The 23,210-nt window shown below is 35.9% G+C and overlaps 1 protein-coding gene across 3 annotated transcripts in view; it reads left to right on the forward strand.

The window, feature by feature from the left end:
- Positions 1 to 22,926, forward strand: part of LOC134533148 (nuclear envelope integral membrane protein) — a 42,103-nt gene extending 19,177 nt beyond the window's left edge. For all 3 annotated transcript variants that reach the window (XM_063370458.1, XM_063370459.1, XM_063370460.1), the window contains exons 4-8: positions 6,260 to 6,426; positions 11,619 to 11,834; positions 15,621 to 15,745; positions 20,064 to 20,225; positions 22,435 to 22,926. In XM_063370458.1, the coding sequence (XP_063226528.1) occupies positions 6,260 to 6,426; positions 11,619 to 11,834; positions 15,621 to 15,745; positions 20,064 to 20,225; positions 22,435 to 22,588 (824 nt within the window). In that variant the 3' untranslated portion in view covers positions 22,589 to 22,926. The remainder of the gene's footprint in view (positions 1 to 6,259; positions 6,427 to 11,618; positions 11,835 to 15,620; positions 15,746 to 20,063; positions 20,226 to 22,434) is intronic.
- Positions 22,927 to 23,210: the final 284 nt, after the last annotated feature.

Here is a 23,210-nt window from a genome sequence, read left to right on the forward strand (position 1 = left end):
GGTAACATGTTGTTATCTTTTCAATCAACATCAATTAATTATTTAAAACAAATCAAATTCTCAAATTCTATATACATAATATCACATATCAGTATCTAGTCCTGAATAAAGTGACTTAGTGTTTTTGTTTTCTTTTGTAGATAAAGATTAATAAAATAATAGAATAAACATGTACAATAGACACAAGTACGTAGAAATGTTATTGACAAATTCGTAGATCGTTGATAAAATATCTGACAATGTTTTCAGTTCAGATAATGCACGAAGTAATGAATCACAAATAAAACATTACGTAGTTATCACGTATACACACTCGTGTTCTTGAACACTTCCTCGTTGTCGACGAAAATGCACTCACTAGTGTTCACTTACTTAGTTTGTCTGACAAAAATATTTTAAATAAATGGTTGTTCTCTGCTTAGGCAAAATTGTTTATAATAGTATTGAAAAGTCTTTATTATAAGCTCAATACTAGTGGTTGAGTGTAATGATTCTCAAAATTAGCTCATACGGCAAGCTTTTTCTTTGGTAATAAGCATGTGCCAAATGACAAATTCGATTAAATGAAATCTCATCAGATTCATATATTTATAACAAGAGTAATGAAATACTATCTCTTTGTTTAGCTTAGCGTGTAGGGTAGGAACAATTCCTAAATAGAAAATAATATGAATGTCGAAGCTAGGAGAAATGAAACGAAGTAGTGTATGTGTCAGTGCAATAGTGACAGAACGGTGTTCAGATATGTAAGTAAGTTGAAGGTCGAACGGTAACGTGAACTATCTCTCAAAAGAATCTCAGGTATTAATGATAGTGTATGTGGCAGTGACGTGTTTCGCCTGACTAACAGCTGGCTCTTCTCTCTTAGATGACGCCTCTCGACGAACGCTACTGGATCTTAACGAGTTATCTTCATGATCTTCAAATCTTCCATGACGTAGACATATAGTAGATATCAAATTCTTCAATAATTTCAAAGATAAAATAATTATGTGGCATGGCTCAAATCTTACGCACTGGCTAATAAAAATTCACACCACCTATAGGTGTGACAAACATCGACGACGAAAATCGCATATCCGCGACAAATGTCCGCACTGGCCTACATGCTCAGTGGACAAAAACAAATCGTCGATAAGTGCTCTACGCACAGAAATGTCCTCACTGGTACTCCGACACAGTGGACACTAAATTAGCCTCAAGCATGCGTGCTTGTTTTAGCGATGCAACATATTGTTCCCTTACTGTTGGGATAAACATTAATTAAAGCCAAACAATAAATCTACTTCACGCCGAATGTCACTGATGACTTGACCAAACATCATCTCTTAAATATACGTTATAGATCAGCGTATCTAAGACTTAGGTTGCTTATAAAACCTTAGCTGTGTTAGATTAAATCTTCCGATGACCTTGTCACTGTCAGTTTCCTTGAGAGTGTAACAGTTCTCATTTATTCGTTCACAAACTTGAAATGGCCCTTCGTATAATAAAAACAACTTCTTCGTCACCTGTTTCCACAGGTCACTAACAGGATTAGTTCGTTAAAGCACTAGGTCTCCTATATTTAACTTCGTTATTCGTTTCGGCTTCTGTAGCTTACTTCGACGTTCTGCAGCTAGATGTAGACGAGCTGTAACAAATTTCTCTATTTGTTCCCTCATATCTTCGCTTATCGTTTCCGGTTCTTTCGTGTTCTTATCGTGGTCGGGTAATATGGTAATCGGTAACGCCTCTGATCGTTCCGCAGTAATAATTTCATGGGGTGTTAATCATGTCGATTACCGGCGCTAAACGTCACGGTACTGGACGTAGACTTAGCCAGTATCGGTTCTATGCCTTGTGGATTTGCATAGTAGGTGATAGGGTTGACGGGTTCTTGTCTCGCAAAATACCCTGCGTACTGTAATGAAGATGAAGGTTGATTCTGGAATGTATTCTGTGAGAATTGAATAGCTTCATTACCGGCGGCTTCACTTCTCAGTTGGTTAACCGATAACTTGCTAGGGGAGTTTGTTTTGTGTGGCTGTCGGTTCCGCGGACTACCGGATGACTTCGCTTCTCCTCGATTTTCGTAATAATGTTTCGAGTTGTCGTAGTTCTTACTCGAATATTTGGGCGAATGTCTGTCGTCCTTATAGCGCGGCGACCTGGGTGGCCGTCTCGGTGAGGTAGGTGGGGTTCTAGACTGTTCGCCCCTACCTTCTCGCCTAGGCGTTGAATCATAAATACTACCTCCGCGTCTGTATTCTCCGCGTTCCTCGCTGTTACGCCACGAGCGGTTGTGTTTTGAGCGTTCAAACTTGCGTGACTTTGAACCTCTATGGTAAACATCGTTGTTGTTCCGGCCTGAATACCAAGTGTTTCGTCTATGGGCCAGCTTATTCTTGCCCCAAATTAGACTGTTCACGTGCGGCTGTTTACGTTGGTTATTGTCCGGGTAATTTTCATTACGCCGCTGATTCCAAGGCTGATACAGCGGTGGTTGTCTGTTCACCGGTGATTTTTCAGATTCCTCTCGCTGGCTACTTCTACTTTGACGGTCGAGCCTGTCATATGCGAGTAGCTGTTCCCGGAAATCTGCTATCCCGTCAAAGCTTCTACCTGTCAGATGTAATTGGTAGCGCATCGGAAGTTGGCCTAAAATCATTGCCACGAATTCATCATCGCTCATGACAACGTCTAGATAGCGGGTACGCTCGAACATGTCGCTTAAATGAGCCTCGAGTGTTTTGTTTTTCTTAGGATCATACTTTTCTCCGTGTAACTGAGCGCGTAAATTCCCCTGAATTTTTAAACTCCAGTGTTGTTGTAGGAAAGCTGCTTTAAACTGTCCAAATGATGAGATGGAAGTTTGGTGAACTTCCCACCAATAATATGCGGTACTTTTCAAGCAGTTGTTCAAACATCGCAATTTTTCTGTGTCCGAAAGATTGAATCTCTCCGCGTATTCTTCAAATAATTTTATAAATTTACGTGGATTTTCCGTGGATTTTGAGGAAAATACAGGCATTTCCTCTGACCAATGCCTAGCAGGGTGGTTTAAGGCTGCTGTATCCACTAGTATTACTTGTTGTCCGGCTGCAGTGTTGGTAATCACGTCTTGTGAACGGTAAGTAGGCGTAGCCTGGTGTGACGACGCGGACGGGTCTCGCTGCGCTGACGTCATCGTTTCCGCCGCAGACGCGCTCGTTGTGTCAACGTTTATCGGTGTATGTGCTGCCGCTCCAGACAATGACAAATGCTGCACGCAGTTCTCGAGCTGGATCAATTTTCTATTCACGTTTCGAATGTCGTCTGCACTACTCGCTTCATGTCGTCGTAGCGCGGTATTTACATTTGCGAATTGTGTTTCGCTAAGCTGAACGTAATGGTTGAACTGTTCCTCTGCAGCACGTTTTGCTACCTCTATGCACGTAGTTTCTGTGTTAATTACGTGTTGCTGTAATTCGGTTACTTGCGCGTCAATTTCCTCAAATCTGTTCATTACTGTTTCACGAATGTTATGAACTTCCTCCTGCGTGTCGCGAATTTGTGTCGCTAGTTGTCTGGTTACGTCACCAATTTTAGCTTCTACTTTATCTATCAATTCAAGATGTTGTAACCTGTTTTGTTCCGCCGCTTCGGACCTCTGTCTAGCCATCTCGTCAGATAATGCTTTTGCCTGTTCCGCCGCTTCGGACCTCTGTCTAACCATCTCGTCAGATAATGTTTTTGCCTGTTCGAGTTTCAGTCTTGTCATTTCATTAGATATATGTTCGATTACTTCTACACGCTGGGATTCTAACGCAGTATTAATTTGTATAGTAACCACATTCAATGCTCGCATTAAATCCTCCATGGAAATGTTATTCGTGTTTTCTTTAGCTGCCTGCATAACTGGTTCGGAAGCGTTACTTTCCTCTATGCGCGCGGGTTCGGGAGCAAAGCTAATTCCCTGACCTGCCTCAATGCTTAGTGTGGGTGTGTCCTCTTTGTTTTCGCTTTCCACAACGCCTAGTATTTCCTTCTGGCCCTCGACTGACGTTTCCTCCTTGTCGGAGCTGGTCTTTTTGTGCCTCAGGAAATACATACCTTCGTCGGCCATCTTGTTGTGGTTCCGACGTACTAGTATGCAAAGCTACAGCAAACTACACAATTTCACTTTGGTAGACGGTCCAGTGAGCGTAGACCCTCATCGATGCCCCTAAGTTGGCTCGCCACTGAAACAATTATGCTTGCTACACCTAGCTTATGGTAGCCACTGTAATAAACCTCCTTGCTATTGTATTGATGTGTTCTCACGGGGTTCTTGGCGTCTACCCTCGTTGCAGTAAATACCAGGACCGCTACTGCTGGATGGTCTGCCCAGACTGATAGTCCAGCTAGCACGTCACTGCCCTGGGTTACTGTATGGAGAGTAATTATAAAAATTAAATTTAGTGGTGTTACGTGAATAGTGGAAATTTGCGTATAAATGAAATAATAATAATTGAAAAACATATGATTTTAATGGTTCTTAAATATTGGTGTGAAATTACGTTTAAAATGAGATTAATTGAGAAACAACCAAGGTGTCAAATCTAGGTGTCGGAAATTAGATGCAAATGACGTCACTAGAACACGTTGAATATCCTGCCGGGTCTAGCTATCCGTCGTCGGAGGCTTGAGGCTCTCTTCACAGGACCTCCAGGTGGTCTGCTGCTACACTGTAACTCTGGATGCTGTAATGCTGTAATTAGCGAACTCTGGATGCTGTAATGCTCTAATTAGCGAACTACAGAGGTGCTGAGGTCGCCGGGTATCAGCTGAAGACTCGACATCCCTCTCGTCCTGGAAAGTCTGGTCTAATTCTGGATTGGTCTCACCAATCTTCGTGGTCGAATCTCAGCTGGCGCTGCCCTCAGATGTCTGGAACCACTACGAGACGAAAACGGGACCGACGCGGAAGTTGGCACTCGAAGTCGCCGATACTCCCTATCTAGGATTTATTTAATCCAGATACAATTCTCTCAACTCGTAGAGAGGAGAATGCTAAGCAGGACACGATCGCGGATGACGCGAAATCTTCTATTTCTCGGGCGGCAACCAAGGCTTTGGTTCGCCCCAGCCCGAGAAACGTCTTCTCTCCGCAAGATGGCGATGGCGTCTCCCTTCCTCTTCCTAATATCTATTTACTCGCCGTCCCTAGCAACCAAGGAGCTATCGATATCAGCAAACAGAATAAGCTGCATAGTGAAATAAAAACGTGGATGTTGGAGTGTAAAAGAATCGAACTAAGACCAAATGAATAAAGTTTCCAAGGAATAATTCTTAGAAGACCCTGAAGTTGAAAGTGTGTCGTCTATGGTAATAAGATGTGTCATATTTGTTATGCCTTGGTTGTCCTCTTTACAATCAAAACAATTAAATACATAATATTCGCTCATGGAATATACAATTAATATTACAATCATAATAAAAATAATAATATATAACTGTAAACAGTTGTACTGGTTACACCTTCTTAATTTAAACCTGAAAATAAAACATAGCACTTAGGCTTAAAATGAAAAGTAAAAATTAAATCTTGTTAATTTGAATTTATTACTTCTGGTGTATGGTGCACTGAAAGTACACTTTCCTCTTGTGTGCGTGCGCACACACACACACACACACACACGTCGCTGGCGGGAGGTTCAGAAAGTGCCGGTGGAGTGATAGTGTGTGTTGGTGTTGGTTTTTTTTTTTTTGGGGGGGGGGGGGGGAAGGCTGAGGTACATCGGGCTTATGGGAGGGCTAACCTGGCTGGACATCAAGTCTGACTTAAGCATGTTCTGAAGTGCTTGTCAGATATCTCGAGCAGTTTCTTCATTGTGGGGTTTCTTCTGAAGCTTATCAACACCCATGTTTTCCCAGGTAGGTGGGGCCCGTAAGCACAGTGCTTTTACCGATGATCCTTCCGCACTTTGGGAGATTAAAAAATCATTTATTACAGGTATACTGATTCATACCTTAAGTTGTGTGTGTTTATTAAGGTTTGTTTTGGTTATAATTTTCATGAAAGTTTAAATATTTTCTCATACATGTAAAATAATTGAAATCTTGAAAAGCTACTTTTGTGATCTGTCCCACCTCTCTTACTTTACCTTTTATCATCGCAAGTGGTTATGAAACACAGTCATATATGTCATTAACTCATTAGTTGGTAAGCCTACCTACTATAGATTCTTGTGGGGTTTTGTTTTTAGTTTATTATTTGACTTGTACAGCTTTCACTGATTCATGAGTATTGTTCCAGATGTGGACCTCAGCAAAGTAGGCACAGTGTGTCTTGGGATTTTATTGGTTTTCCTTGCGGCCAGACTGAGTCGAAATGAAATGTTCTTTTATATCTGTGGCACCTTGCTTGGCATTTCCTCGTCATTACTCATCATTGTTTACTTTGCCAGCAAGCTCATACCTAAGGTAAGTTCTCCAGATTTATTCATCTCTTCATTTGTGCACTCTCAGCTTAGTCAAATTAAATGAAAAATTAACCAAACCCTTTAAAACAGAATGCAAAACTGAATTTCAGCTCAATTAACCGCATCCCTGGTTTTTAGTCCCTTAAAATTTTTAAGGTGTAGAATTAGAACTAGTTTACTCTTTTCCATGTTGTATATCGCAACAGATGATCCTGCTGAGCTCAGGTATTAAATAAAAGGGGAGATGTTAAAAAACAGTTAATATAAGGAAAAAAGTGTTGCAAAAAAAATTTTTTTTTGTAATACAGTAAAAAAACTTGCTCTACTGTTATACACATTCAAACACAGCTTTCTCTGTTTAATTGATGGTTCATAAACTATAGACAAAAAAAGAGATATATGCGTAATCTTACGTCTCTACTGTAATGTATACACTCATTCTCGGTTTCATTCAATAATCATATTTCAGAGATCAGTTGTTCAGTTTTTTTTAGTAGCAACATCTCATGTTGTTTATGAGAAAAAATTTTAACACTGTTTAAAGTACCTAAACATATATATTATATATATATATATATATATATATATATATATATATATATATATATATATATATATATATATATGTGTAAGCCTATTTTCATTTTACGAATAAAAATATTCTTAAATATATTCTTAATAATTAGCCTACATAATGAATAACAGAAGTGGTTCCGGGACCAAGGTCAGTAGGAACACGGTGCTAAAATTCAGCTCTACGTTACTTTTCATGGGCGAAAAACTCATTTTTTTGGGCTATTAACTATTGTATTTTACAAAGTTAATTGTCTATGCAGAATATATAACTGCATGAATTTTATGCTGATTACTAGATCAGTATTACCAGCTTCATCTTGGTAAAACAGTAGCCATTGTGTGTTTGTAGCAGTTTGAGAGATGTACCTTACTGTCGGCATGTCTAGGAAACATTTGTCTGCTTGGGCGGCATGACATTACCTTCTGCAAATATTAATATTAAATTAATTAACCAGTGAAAATTTTTTTTTATTACTGTGTAGTGTTAAAAAAGAGGCCGTTTGTTTTTGACATTTTTCCTCGTATGCAAGCTACATGGCAAGTGCATAGGTATGCCATTGTATAAAAATGTGTGCAAGTTTCTGAGTATAGAAGTATGAGAGACAGCAAGTGTGTGAGTTAGCAAGTATGAAAGCATACAAGTATACAAATGTGCTATATTCCAAACATGTCATGGAGTACTGCTGGTATCATTTGTGTTTTCAGCAAGTAAATTCATTGCTAAAATATGATACATATATTTGCATTCAATAAAGTAAGCAATAGAAGTTTAAAATCGCAACAAATTTGACGATCAATCTTCTGCAAAGAGTCTTACGGTTGACTGACTCTCTACTGTTGTCGCCAAACATCTTGATTGTTATTTACGTGGGACTGAGGTAAAATTCTCGAGAGAAGTTGCAGGAGAAGAAGTAGAGGAAAAACAGTTGGCCACGCACCTCCTCCAAGCTTGTGACTTTCTGAAAACATTCGACTTTGTTTCGCTGATTAAAGTTCTCAATAATTGAGAGTGACCAACATAAAAGCATGAAGTTGGATTTAATATTAATAAAAATAACATTAGCACAGAACATTGGTACAATATTTGACAGCCATAATTTCTAACATACTGATTCACAACTATTAATAATACCTTTGTGTGCATGGGAGGGATGTTTTTCATATAGCAAAGAAATTAATAAATTAATTGATTTTCTGTTACGGATGCATGGCACAATGGCCAATGTGAGCAGAGTAGGTTAGCTTTTTAGCGAGAGGTGAGAACTTCCATATAGTGGCTAGAAATTGTTGAACTGTTAGTTTACATTGCTGATATAGTGTTATAAAAATAAATAATTTTTATCATGTAGATGAGTGACCTTTGTTAATTATACATTAAATATAAAAATTAAATAAAAATTATTAAAAATGTGAAATAAAAAAAAATTAAATATAAAAATCCTTCAAAAAATTTCATTGGAATTTTTGCATAAACTATCATGCACTCGTGTAATTTTTTAGTAGAAAAATAGTAATATTTACAAAATGCCAGTCAACTGTCAATCACACTTAAAATAGTTAATAAAATTTAAAATTGCCAAATGATGTTAGATTCTTACAAAATTTCACTGTCTTAAATTTATGTGTTAGCATTCAATTGAGGACCAATTAATTTTGCACATGTGTTGTGCATTTTTCTATGTGGCCTGCCATACTGCTGTGTACTGATTTATGTTTTATTTTGTACCCAGCTTTATAACTGCTGGAGGGATCTGTGAAATATATTGATCAGTATTAACATTATTTGAAACTAGATTTAAAAAACCATCCATCCAAAACACATAATGTAAATGATCTTTTTATTAAGTCATCACGTTATGTCACTTGTGCAGACTTTATTTTAGTTACTAGTTGGCAGCCGAATGTTTGCAGGACGACTGGTATCCTACTGGCCTGTGACTGTAAATACGTGATTGGCCTGCCTGGTTGGTTCATCGTGCGTTGTGGGAAGAGAGAGAGGCAATCCTTCGAGACGTTTGGCAACAACTTGACGACAGCTGTCGTGTCTATCCTGGTCCCTAGGCCCGCTGTTGCCCATAGCCGTCTGGTCTGGGCATGAGTGTAAAAAAAGTGCTTTTGAGCGGTGAGCGCACCCGAGCGCGGCAGCAGGTGTGATAAATAACAGTGTACTCGGACCCGGACCGCATACTTTCTCTCACACATCTCGTGCGTCCCCCTCCCTTGCTTCCCGCTCGCCGTGCGCCGGTGTGTGGGAGGCAGTCGTAGCGAGCCCCTCATCCACGACGAACGCGTCTGAGCGCTGCTCTGCACTACGCCGCTAGCGACTCGTGAGTGGTTCGCAATTTAGCAGCCAGTGCCTTAACGACATAGACCGAACCACGGACCTACATAGACCGAACTAAATGGCGTCTTGAGCGGCCGACAGCTCGAGGGGTTGCTGTTGTCCTGGCCCCCTGTTGTAAGCCACAAGGTGAGAACCCGTTCACTCCCTGAGTTTTAGGCTGGCCGGCGCTCTCGTCACGACAAGGAATCACTCGCAACAGGGGTCAGAGAACCAGGTGTCGTCAAACTGTACTTAATTTGTCATTCCCCCTTCCCCTCTTCGAAAATGAGCACACTGTTCTTGAGAGTTGCACTTTTTGTTTTTTTATTAATCCCTGATGAGTCATGGCATTGACTTGCCCTATCGTCTGTAAAGAAGTTTCACTTTAAAAATAACGGAATGAAATTGCAGTACCCCGATATGGCGGGTGGAGCCAAGTCTCAATGCACAAGGAAGCATATCCTGTGTCTTGAGTTATTATGAAAAGGAACAGTGAAAAATGCAGCCGGCTAAACATTCTTTTTAACCCGTCATTGGTCCCTCTTAGAATTTTTCTCACATTAAAATATATGGTTTTATGTGAAAATTTTTCTCGTTTTGCAACCAGTCACATTAGTGAAACCTAAGGAGATGTTATTAAATGTAATCACTGTATTTTACACTAGAGATTCAGTTAATTTAATTTTTTACAGTGTTGCTGGAACATCCTAAAAATGAGATGTGTTCATTTGTTCTCGCAGAAAAAAAAAACAACAGAAAACTACTTAAGTGTGTGCATATGTGAGGAACCCATCTGCCCAGAAGTTTGTACTAATACGTGCCCAACCTGTGGAGATAAAAATTCTGCGTAGTTAAAAAATTTCACTTATAACCAAACACAATAATTTTGTTTAATCTAATGTTTTGTTCACAGGCTTAATTCAATATTTAGGAATAATTCTAGAGTTAAAAAGAAACTACCTATACTTAAAAGAGTTTTGTTGTTTTTAAACATTTATGTTCATGAAAATGTGATATCAAAATAACATAAGGGCATAAAATATACAGAATATATAACAAAGTAGTCTATAAGTCTTCTTTCATTTCCTCAGATACATTTTTATTTATTTATTGAACATTTTTTTTACGTGTCAACTAACTGTAAAACCTTGGTGGATAATAAAAGAAGCTAATGTGAGAAAAATTCTCACGTGCGACTAATGGTGTGAAATTGTAACGCGCAACCAATGATGAGTTAAATGCATTTATCTTTTTGGAATGTTGACTTACTATTTAACTATTTGAAATTATAATTTTATGATTTGTTAACGTGTAGTTAATTTGTTTATGCAGGATGTTTGGAAAATTCGGGATATAAATCATGTATGTATGACAAGTAATGCCAAATCAAGCTAATTTTGTTGAGGAATGTTTGTCCGGAAATAACCTGCAAAATTACAGGCGCTAACAGCAGCGTAAAAATTTGAGTTCGGCGGGCTTCTGGGGATTACTCCACTGGCTGTGAGGATGCACGATCGCTGCACAGTGGAGTTCAAATGCTTCACAGGAAACATGCAACGAGGCGTGGGCAGAGGTTCGGAGTTAGGTCTACACACACACTAGCAACTAGCTGTCTGGTGTAAAGCACAGTGGATGGTTGGTTGTGGTACATTTACCTGTTGGACTATTAGCAAAGTGTTGACTGTTATTAAGTATTGTGCTGTGATTACAAATTTTACAAACAGCAATGGTATGGCAGACTTTAAATTCGCAGCAATTTGAGGGAGGGAGGGAGGGAGGGAGGGAGGGAGAGAGAGAGAGAGAGAGAGAGAGAGAGAGAGAGAGAGAGAGAGAGAGAGATATTGCATCTGAAGCAGTGTTTACTTACCAGTGATTCTTTCACTACAGACGTGTACTGAATAGGAAGACCTTCTACAACTTAACCAGCGACTGCCCTGAAACGAATGTACACCAGACAGCTGGATGCTAGTGCACATGGCTAACTCCAAAACTCTGCCCACAGCGTTTGAAGTCACTGCGCTGCAGTCACACTTCCTCTCAGCCAGTGTATGTATGCGAGATTCAAATTTGCACACTACTGTTGGCACCTGTGACAGAGGGTTGTGTTTCTGGACACATGTTCCTCACAGAAATAGCTTGCTTTGGCATTCTGTCACCCATTAAATTTACACCCAGAAGTTTCCGTACATCGTTTAGAGATATATGTTTTGATTTATTAAGGTCACTCCTTTGTTCACCTTTCCTCGATTTCTTAAATTATGTAATTTTTATCTGACATAACTGTCATGTTTCAGAAAACTCTAATGGTTGGAGCAATTGTGGGCAGTTGGAGTGCCAGTCTCTTCGTCATGAGATACCTGTTGAAAAATTTCCAGTACATTCTGAACGTTTATTTCAACTATGTCTTGAGCTACATTCTTGGAGCAGGACTCATCAGCTTTGCAGTTTGCTACAGGATGGGACTGCCTACCAATCCTCGCTCCAAGAACCTCATACAATGGGCTCTGCAGGTGGGCATGTCTTATCTTAGTATTCCTTATTTCGATAAAACAGCACTTAATTGTTCAGAGCATTGAAATATTAAGTCACCTTGCTAAGGCACAAAAATATAATTGTGGAGTCCTCAGGACTTTTCAAGAAAACTTTCTTGGTTCATTCTTCATTTGTAGTTTCAGTTCTTAATTTCATTTTAAAGTAAAACTAATAATAAAAATGTAATTAATAAAGAAACCAATTATAATCTAATATTACTCATTTAATACATCTACAATTCATTCCACACATTCTTATTACTATTAAAACAAATGTTTTTATGCGTAAATATATTTAAAAAATTGTTTTGTGAGAAAAAATTCATAGCTAAAAGTATATCATAGATGAAATGCAATATTTATGTTAACTGAATAAAGAAAGTGTGGAAATAAGTATGTAATCATTTACTATTTCAGTGTATGAGAAGACCTAAAGTTTAGAATGTGGTTGTGGTGGCTTCAATATTGAAAACTAAACATGAAGTTTGAGAGAAACCTGTTTGTCAGTGTTTTTACTTCTTCCTTGTGGCTCATCTATAATGACCTCGGATGTTGATCAGACATGAAGCCGTAATTCATTTGTTCATTTATTCATATAGCCATTCATTAATTCATTCTACCTTGTGGCAATGTGCTATTCACACATAAGAATTAACTGTATTAAAGTAATGGTATCTGTGGAGATTGTTGGGGTTGTTATTATTGACATAATTGGTCAATTCTCTAGGGTACCAACATGTGGAAGAGCTCATGGACCCAGCAGAGACTCTAGATAACATAGTGGTGATGTGACCTGTATGGGTGCAAAACCAGAAATAATCCTCCTCCCCCCCTTCCCCAATACTATGTCCAATCACAGAATGTGGCCTGCTCTAAGCATTAGGCATGCTACTTACTGTTAACTAAAAGATGTTCAATGGGTGGACTTAGGTGTCCAACACGCCTCTGTTTCTGCATCATTGAACACGTGGTCGTTCAACGGATAGACTGAGGTACCTGGTAAGAGTTGATTTATTGGGTGCAGCTCTCCTGTATCATTAGGTTAAGTTACAATACACCAATCCCTCACTTAGAATGACTAATGCATTCCTAAAAATGTTTTTGTAATTCAAAATCTCATATTCTGAAGCATTAGTCTCCATAAATAGCAAAGATAATTTACTTAGTTTTTCCAAAATGTGTAGGGAAATATCTTTACGTAATATAAATGAGTAGAATAACACTCGGTGATAAATGTGTCACACCATTTATCTTTATAAGCCTACCATCAAATACTTTGTATGACAAATATGACATCGTGTAAATGGAGGTACAGTAGGTGGTTATGTACTTATCGTCATTTTGCTGGTTGATTTGCCCGCCCAGGCGTGACCTTCAACTCACGTCGCATACCTTTCCATGAACTTTCCAAACCAGGCAGTGAAACCAATATTTTAAAGTAAATTCGGGAACACGCATGTAGGAATGCAAATTTTTCAAAAATTAAAGTGCTTATTCGCGTATCACCGCTTGGTTCACACCACTCCTGTCAGGCCTGTGATTTTTTTTTTTCATTGCACAATTCATTTTTTCCATGTGAATCATCTGTTCGGTTCTGTTCCGGTATCTAATGTCAAATATATATTTCTGCTGGTACTACTAACAGCATCAGACTTATATAAACCTTTCACAGAGTCCTTTTTTTGTATGATTGTGCACACAGTTGGCTTGCTTAAAACTTAAGTGCAACCAACATAAGTGTGGCCTTCATGATGCCAAAATACTTTTAGGTTGTCTCAAATTCTTGAACATGATGCATTACGCTCTCACTTGAAAGCCATGATTTAATATGATTCCAACTGCAGGTGCTTGCGCAAGTACTATTACCAGCAGACGAATGGGCAGACGTTGCTTTGTGTTTGTGTGTGTGATTTCATCAGGGCCCGGTCTGTGGCCTGGAGACAACAGTACGGACCGGCGGCATATGCACGGACGTAAAAACATTTGGTCCTTTTCACTCCATAGCTGATGTTTGTACAACAGTTGATAGCATAGTCAGACCTGCGCGCTCGTCTCTTCTCCCCTCGTATAGCTAACTGTTTGTCATGGTACATCTGTTGTTTACCGAGTTGAAGCAGACTTTGTGGTGTCATGCCCAACCTTTTTTTTTTTTTTTTTTTTGCCTGAGGTGATTTCGTGCTAACTGAAATTTACAAACATGCTATTCAAGACTGGGGCAGTAAAATTAACATCTTGGTTCCATCCTTAGTGTTAGAGTAGCTGAAATGTAAACACGCACTTGAAGATGTTGTATGACATTTGACTTTAATTGTAATTAAGATTATTTAAGGTAATATGACACTGACAACATAATTAATGCTCAACACATGCACACATATTAGCAGGATATTCAAGTACTTCCAGGAGCGGAGTGGAATTGTGACTGTTGGCCAATCACATTGGCTCATAAAAATGGTGTAGACCCTGATCAGTGTAGGTACTTTATGGTTGTATTGATTCACGGGTGAAGTCACATCTAGGTTTTCATGAGTGGGGAACGTGATATACCTTTTGCCGTAAGTGGTAAGTTTTCACCCGTTGCATTCTATCGTTACTTCATTCACATAATACCAGTCCACATGGTTCTGTATACCTTGATTATGGTGATGTTTCTTTCCAGTTAAAACTAGTAGCCTCAAAAGCAGCCATACCCTTAGATATTATTTATTGTCCTATATTGTTTACTATAAATTGTAAGTTGATTACTAAGTGCTGTTATTTAATTTGACTGTCTTCCTCTATCTTTATGGAGAGTTTTTACAAATGAAACAATCACTTACTAATTTAGTTGTAAAAAGCTGTAACTTAAATTCAATTTACACATGAATTAGTATTAGTATTTATAGACCACTAAATATAATTTTTAAAATATATACCTAGGTTTTAAAAATAAGTATTAAAAATAAGTATTAAAAATATATGTAATGCCGTAGGAACCGAAGTAAATGATACATATTTGAATTGTCTGTTATTTAATTGATCATCTTTGAAAAGTAAAAACCAACATTATATGTTTTATAATTTTTTAAATTCATTAAAAAGAAGATTAATATATTTGGACATACCATACAGTTGGCACCCTTTAACCCTGCATTCCTCAGTAACATTCTGTGATCCAGCAATGATTGAGCTGATGGCCAGGTGGATTCAAGCGTTTCTTTACAGCGGCTGCCACGTCACGTCTTTCTTATTTGTTATTTGTTATTCTCTGAGTGTTTTCTTGCCATAGAGCAATTTATTACAACTTGTTTTCAATACCACTGCAATGTACATTAATTTTTTTTTGGTATTCTCATTAAAACTTTATTGAAGTTCGATAATCCAGTACATGCGTTTTCCCAAACATGCTGGATTAAAGAACCATGTACTGTACCTCATTTTATATTAATAGGCATAACATGTTCAAACATTCAATATTTCTCGTTTCAAAATTCTTAGTTTCATATAATTCCACCTTCATTATTAAATAGTTTTCATCCTAAACTCTTACATATTTAATGCCACCGTCTCATGTCTCCTCTTCTGAATCCTTTTTGTCTTAGTTATAATTCTTTTTATAAGTGATTGTATCTTTTATGTTCAAGTAAAATTGTTTTTGTTGTTTGAATAAAAGAAACTGGCTCAAGTATTTTTCTAAGTTGATGCATTTTATGTGACACAAAATTCAAACTATAATTTGTGAGTACACATTATTAAAGTAATGTTTTGATGTTCTGCTTGTTTCAGGGTTGCGGCCTGTGTTTGATCTGGTATTCTAGTAACCGCTACGACATGAAATACGCTTCAGTTTTTTTAGTTTTGGTTGTTTATAAATTTTCAACTCTTTTCGGGAACAAATTCAAAACATTCTGGTAAGTATTGATGGTTCTGCAGTGTATCTTGTAATGTTCCCTGTATTTCTCACAATTTAATTTGTCATCAGTGTGGAGTTAAAGTTTAAGTACTGTTTAGGCCTTGCTTTTTGAGGGTATTGTTATGGTTTTTTATATTTATTTATTTAATTATTTATTTATTTATATATTTATTTAACCAATGGCTTATTATTGTCCAGAGACTTTTCGGAGGTTTGGTGGACACACCTCGTAAGCGCCACAGGAATATTTTTCTCCAAACAAGTACTATACTGTCGTGTAATTTGCTAGTCAAGATTTCTATGGACTTAGTTGTTGCAGAGTTTATCATCTCTCCACACAACCTCTGTCAGGAGCCACCTACCTCAAATCCTTTGAAGCTGAAAAAAATTTATGTCTACTGGCCATGTTAAAAGTGTGAATGAACCTGTACTGATCATTATTTATAATTAAGTGAATAAATTTTGTTAAGGAAAAAGAATCTCTTAACACCATATATACTTCTCATTTTCATGCTTGGTTTTTTATTTTAATTTTTTTAATTTTAATTTTATTACTTTGTATTTAAAAGGTTGAACTCTTATTACATTTTTTTAAATTTTTTGAAGTTTGAAGACTGAAAGTAGTTATTGTTTATATTCTTTGTTTCAATGTTATGTTTTAGTTATTAGAATATTTTTTTTGTATCATGATTTGTTGTGTTAGTTTTTTGTATCTAATGGCATTAAAATAAAAGTTTTGATATAGAAATACTTTTTTTAACATTTAATTTTAATTTGGTTTTGTAATTTTTACTTAAAACTAGTTAATAAATGTTATACCCATATTACGTACATAACCAGAAATTAACAGCACAACATTTGGTAAAGTTTATGGAACCCAGATATTTTGTATCACAGAGAAGCATTAACTTATTGAAATATCTAGTCTCACAAGCAACTATAACTTGTCGATTGGCTTATTACAGACCTCTCATAATTGTGTTACATTTCAGTAGGCTTTGAAATAATGACTAAACAAGTATCAGTACTACTACTTTTGTTTATCCACTTAATGAAATTTAAAAAAAATATGTAACAGTATAAATTTTGCTCAAATTGTGGAAGGTCTCTCGTAATCACTTATTAATTGAAATTGGTCATCATTTTTGCATATTTTTTTATTTATATGATGTGGAACTATGAGACAAATTATTACAACTGTTATCATCGCTCATCCATCAGAAGGCATTTTTTCAGCAATGAAATAACTTTCTGTTTCTTGTTCAAAGAAAAGGAATTGCAGATCCTATCAAAACATATTCCTCACAGAAACCAGACCCAGGTTAAAGCCAGTATTCATTCTTTCTGGAGATGATTTCTAAGGAGAAACTTTTTGACATTTGTTGGAGAACCTATCGGTAATTACTCTAGTCTATGAAACAACAATTTGTTTCTAATGAAACAGTCCAGTGTTCAGATAAATGAACCTAGACAAATGTGTAATGTTTTGTTACTTCACATCTTTCCATCTTTTCAAGCAAGCCTTCCTACCAGTCCGGTCAGAATCTCGGTGGAAAATGTATTTTGCTATCGGAAAAAATACTTTGTGCACTGTGATGGACATCCTCTCTCAATGGTTTGAGATGGTAGCGGCACAGAATGTCACATGTGCATTTTAATTTCCGCGAACTTGTTTTGGCAAAAATTAATTAAAAATGGGCTAGGAAATGTTTATTAAATGTTTTCTGTGGCAGATATCAGTTTTGATTCCTAAAATTGTGTGTGGATCCATTAAAAAAAAACCTACATTTTAGTTTCTTGGTCGTCTCATCAACATCATTAGTACTTCAGGAACGATCACTTCTTTTAAGTAAAAATAATTTGTTTTTGTTATTCTACTTCAGCAATGTTAATTTCTTCTAAAAATTTACATTCTATATGTGAATCTGTTTGGCTGCAGGGTATACCAGTGTTTTGTTTTTTAGCCATATGTTGTGCTTGCAATATAATTAATTTTGAACTTTTTAATGAATAATCATCCAAAACAGTAACCCACACAAAAAAAAATTAGGAGGTAGGAAAAATATTGCTTAAACTTTTAAATTTCTAAAGCCAAATTAATAATGAAACATGTGTACCAATGTTATGATTTAACTGACATGACTTGTGTCAAGCACTATTGAAATTTTTTTATGTAAAAGTCAGCTTTCATAAAAATGATGGTTCCAACTTTCTGTGGGTAGATATTCAATTATAATACAAGCAGTGTGTTGTGTTGACTAATTAAGACATAAAATTAATAAATCATTTAATCAAAACAATGCTTGCAATTGGGCTTTCACCTGGTGGCAAGTAGGTCCCCTTATTTTATTCTCCCACTAGCTGCCTGACCCGGCTTCGCACGGCTATACAAATGGAAAAAAAATTAAGCCACATCTCCCATTTACAGTAATGGTAAATAAAAAAAAATTCAGTAAAAATTTATTACAATGCTATATAATGTACCGGAGAGAAAATGAATAGCACTGATGGTTTCCCGACTCGTGCACACAACGTACAACTGATGTACCCGTACTTCGCTATGGCAGTCTACAGGCAGATCACTCTTGCGCCGCTCATTATACATGCCCCTCCTTGTGGGTACGCCACTGCCGCGCGATGCCCGTTGCCATGGAGATGCAGAAGGCATGAACAATGCAAAATCCTGTTCTCATGCAGACAAAGTACCCACTGTTGCCTGGTTTTAACCACCCATGGGATCTAATTTTCAGAAAATGTCATCCTGCGTAACATAAGGAACATTACTGTGAAGTTTCAAGTCCGTAAAATATATATATATACTTGAAAAAAAAGGGCAGTTTTTGATATTTAAAGTACCCGCAAAATTTCAACGGTGATGAGGACTGCACTAACAATGAAATAGTCGTTAACTTCTAGCGCCTGCGGCATCGTCAACACACACTTCATACGTGTACTGCATGTTGTATCTAACCCCCTCCAATGCATTTGATTCTAAATTGGACTTTTAGTAAGGAACCCTAATGTTATTGATAATATAATATAGCCTATAGCCTTCCTCGATAAATGTACTATCCAACACTGAAAGAAATTTTCAAATCGGACCAGTGGTTCCTGAGATTAGCGCGTTCAAACAAACAAACTCTTCAGCTTTATAATATTAGTATAGATTTCGTGAAGCTTCTTCTGTAGTGTCCTTTCCACTCCTCACAACCAATATCTCCCCTTCTAGCCATTCCACTCCCGCCTCGTCCTCAACAGGAATGATTGCTTCTCTCTCTCAGTTTGCATCCACTATCTTTGGATTTTCCTTTCGGGATCTCTCTTCCGTCTGTACTCACCTCTCTGCAACCTATCTTCCAGCTTCCCTCAAACCCTCTCCCCCTTGACCACTTTAAACAGCACTTTGTCTTCTATTGGCATTGTTTTGTATTTGGAAGTGTGTTTTAAAACATAAAGAAAAATATTGACACCAGTGAAGTAAAATGTGAGATGTCATTCGAAAGCCATATAGTATTACCTAGAATTAAAAAATATATTTACTTGAAATAAAAAAATAAAAAATTGCAGGTGTGCTAGCATCAGGGTTGGCTGATTTAAACCACGGTTTAAACCATGGTTTAAATTAAGTGGTTTTTATATAAAAAAAAATATTTAAATGTATTTTTAAATAGAATATCTTATAAATTTTAATGAAAGATCTAATTACAATCTAATAACAACAATAGTTTAGGTTGTTTAGGTTATGTTTCTTGTGATTTACGGGAACAAAAAATTATATACTAATTAAGATCTTATAATTTAAATGATCTAAATAAGTTTTAAATTATACTTAGTTAAATACTTCTCTAAAATTAAATTAATTAGTAAATTGTAGTCAAAAGTATAAAAAAAAATTTTTTTAAAATTCCTATTTTGTGGGGAATTCCTTATTCTTTGGGAAACATTTTATGGAGAATCCTCCTCCGTGGGGAAATACCCTTTCTGTGGTTAAGTTCCAGTCAGATGTGCAGATTTGATGGACTTCTGTTCTTTGATTTTATAACTATTCTGGTTCAACATGAGTAGCAGAAAGCGGGATTTTGTATGGCTTCATTTGAACATGCAAAGAACCAAAATAAAAATTTAAAAAAAAAAAACTATTTTGAACTATTTTGAAGAAACCTTGTTTAAACCAAAAAAACTAGGTTGTTTGGTTTTTTTTCCAACGCTGGCTTGTATTCATGACGTACTACATACATATATGTACTTTAAATTGTTATTATTTTTTTAATATCACGTGAGATTTTGTATTGTTACTTGTGGAAAATGAATTTTAGGTTATTTAAGTATCCACAGAAGCGAAGGTTACTTTCAGAAGAAGAATACATAGAACAAGGTACTAAAGAAACTAAAAAAGCCTTAGAAAATCTGAAGCGGTACTGCAGTAGCCCAGACTGCAATCAGTGGAAGACTGTTATGCACGTAAAAAATCCCAGAAGGTAAGAAAACACATGCTGAAAATTCTCTGTTTACATTTTTAGTGTGTATGTACGTAGCTTACGTTCACAGAATCAGTTACTGTGCTAGTATATACTTGTTTTAAAAATTGCAGAATTATTGCAAACTTCTCAATGTTGTGAAGGAAACTGGAAAGCTAGTCATGAAAAGTAATTAACTGGCAGAGAGAGTGATTTCACATGACGTAAGCACATTTCCTGGTCATGGCATTATCATGTGTTTGTATGATGTGTCCAAATTTACCTGCTTAATTCATTTCATGTATGTCTATTTTTTGTTCATATAAAGTACTAAATTCTAGTAGATAGTATGTTTATGATATCTATAGTTTTTGCTGGATGTGAGAATGATAAATTGTATTTTAGAGGCATGTGACCTTAAGTACTTGTCATTATCTCAGATGATTGAGCATTGAAAAGGATACAAAAAATTTTCTGACAGTACTGATGTATCATGCCAATTGTTCTAAGGGATAACTAGTGACAAGATTTTATGATGAGTTGCGATAAACTCGAAATAACACCAAAAATGATGTCAGTGCATCATATTACACCAAATTGCAAGCCAATGTAGTGGCAGTCCTGAAAAACACAAACTTACTTTGCCACATACCCAATATTCAGTTCAGTGAGGTCTAAATTATGATAAACCTTCTCGATTTTTCTAGCATAATGCATGTGCAATGGAAAACAAAGTTTAGTTGCAGTAATTAGTGCAGCATGTGTGTTGATACTTAACTGAGGTATACATTACTAATCATTCATTATCTAAAATTACTATGCATGGATATTAATTTACTATTGAGTCATGAAAGCATACTGTTTACAAGATCAAGATTTAACAGTAAGATAGCTCGGATTGTTCCGTGGAACTTGGAAGAGAGCTTGTTTTTCTGAAAAATAAATTTTCAATTATAATTAGTAGCTCAGAGGTATAAGACATCATGCCACTGTCTCCGGATAGTGAGTTTTAATTTTTTTTCAACTTAATTTATATTTATATATTTCTTTATACTCATAATTGACTTATGATACTTGAACACATTATTGTTAAACTTCTTTGTTAGACAAACATAATGTTTTCAAGATAATAGTTTAATTTTTTTAATTCTTTTGTAATTGAGTGTTGTAGATCTTTGTGCATATAAATTTCACTTCAAACATAATTATTGATTAGTAAAATATGGATTTTGTAGTCCAATATGGGTTCAAGATTTGTTCTTTTGAGTAAGTTTTTGATGGTAATACCTCAAACATGATTTTTAGTTAATTTATTTTTTATTTACATGCTGAAAATATACTCTGATAATCAATTACAAATTGGTAATTGTCCGCTGTGAGTTTTGAAATTGGTTGGCTTCATTGATTCAGTATTTGGTGACAGTTAAGTGATCATGAAAATATCACGATGTAGTGATTGACTTGTGTTTTCATATAAAATATAAACTGAATTACATACTTTTAGAATTGTCAAATACAGTGGTAATGTGACTTTATGAACAGAAAAAGTAAAAGGATTTGTCACAGTATTGGCGTTTTAAGCAATTTTTTAACTGGAAGATTCTTTTCCGATAGTATTTTAAACAATACTAAGTCATTAATTTTTTAATCTTCTCTGGTTATTTTTACAAAATTTCAGAAAAGTCCATCATAGTTTGTGTAAGATTAACTGTGTACATGTTAATGGAATGTGGATTGGTCACAAATCCGAGATCATACTTTGAATTAGCCATTTGTTATATCTGAAAATAATGGATTTTTGGTTGTGAGGTAATCTGAAATCTGGGTGTACAAGCATGATTATTTGTAGCATGGTGTATTAGATTTGGGAAGAAATAACTTGCTATAGTTCCATATTAGAGAGTAGAGTCGGAAATTTATTTATTTAAAAAAATTAAAATAATAAAAAAAAACTGCAATTCTGCTTTTAGATATATGTGAAACTAGGCTAAATCACAAAACACACCAACAAAAGATACAAATAATACCATTTGACCTACTGTGTAAAATTTTACAAACATGTTAGGTTATTATGGTAACTAAAATTTTATCTAATGAGATTTTTGTGTAATAATTTGATTAGTTTTTGTTAATAATGTATTTATTGCAGAACTAAAAAAAATTTTTTATAAAAGCACAATATTGTTATAGTTCTGTTAGGTTCATAAATTACCATATCTCATTTCAACAGGTTTGCTGAGTTCATGAATGGAGCGCCACATGTTTCCACAGAAGAACTGCTTGCTCATGAAGCTTATTCACGCAGCATACAGGATGACTTGTACACCGATGACAGTTCTGATTCTGATGCAGCAAGAATAAGTGAAGAGGGTGAAAATACATGAACAATAACTTGTGGACATTATGAAGAGATATGACTGCTTATTTTAGATGGTTTTATAATGCTGGTAAACGTTTTTGGCCGTGCTGTGAAACCGTTTTTTTTTTTTTCAGAACTTCTATACATAAAATGTTACTTTACTTCTCCAGAACTGTTCAACAAAACTGTGGTAGAGTGAAGAAATTTTGGAATATTACAGAGTATGTAGACTGAAATTTTGTGCTAATACGATTAATTACAATTTTATTGTTTGATAATGCTCCTTTTATATAAACAGTGATGTTCCTGTGTGATTTTTAAATTATATATCAATAAATATTTAATTTTTTTTATTACCTTCAAGTTTTAAATGTCATTGCTAGCATGTATAACACATGGTACCATCCCTACAAGTATTTTGTGTATTTGTGAAGTATGTAATCTGTTATTTAACCATGGCAGGAATGTAAATGTGTTTTTATAGTTGATTTTTGTCTAAATTTAACAGTGAGATGTAAAAACAACTCATGATAAAGTTAAGTAGGAATGTATAGTGGAATATTAACACGAGTTACCAGCAGAGAATGCATAAAAGAGCTCTTGAAACTTGTCTTGGCGTACATGCTAAACTGCATGTCATAGGAAAA

This window comes from Bacillus rossius, chromosome 6, assembly GCF_032445375.1.
Source record: "Bacillus rossius redtenbacheri isolate Brsri chromosome 6, Brsri_v3, whole genome shotgun sequence".
Taxonomy (NCBI): Eukaryota; Metazoa; Arthropoda; class Insecta; order Phasmatodea; family Bacillidae; genus Bacillus; species Bacillus rossius.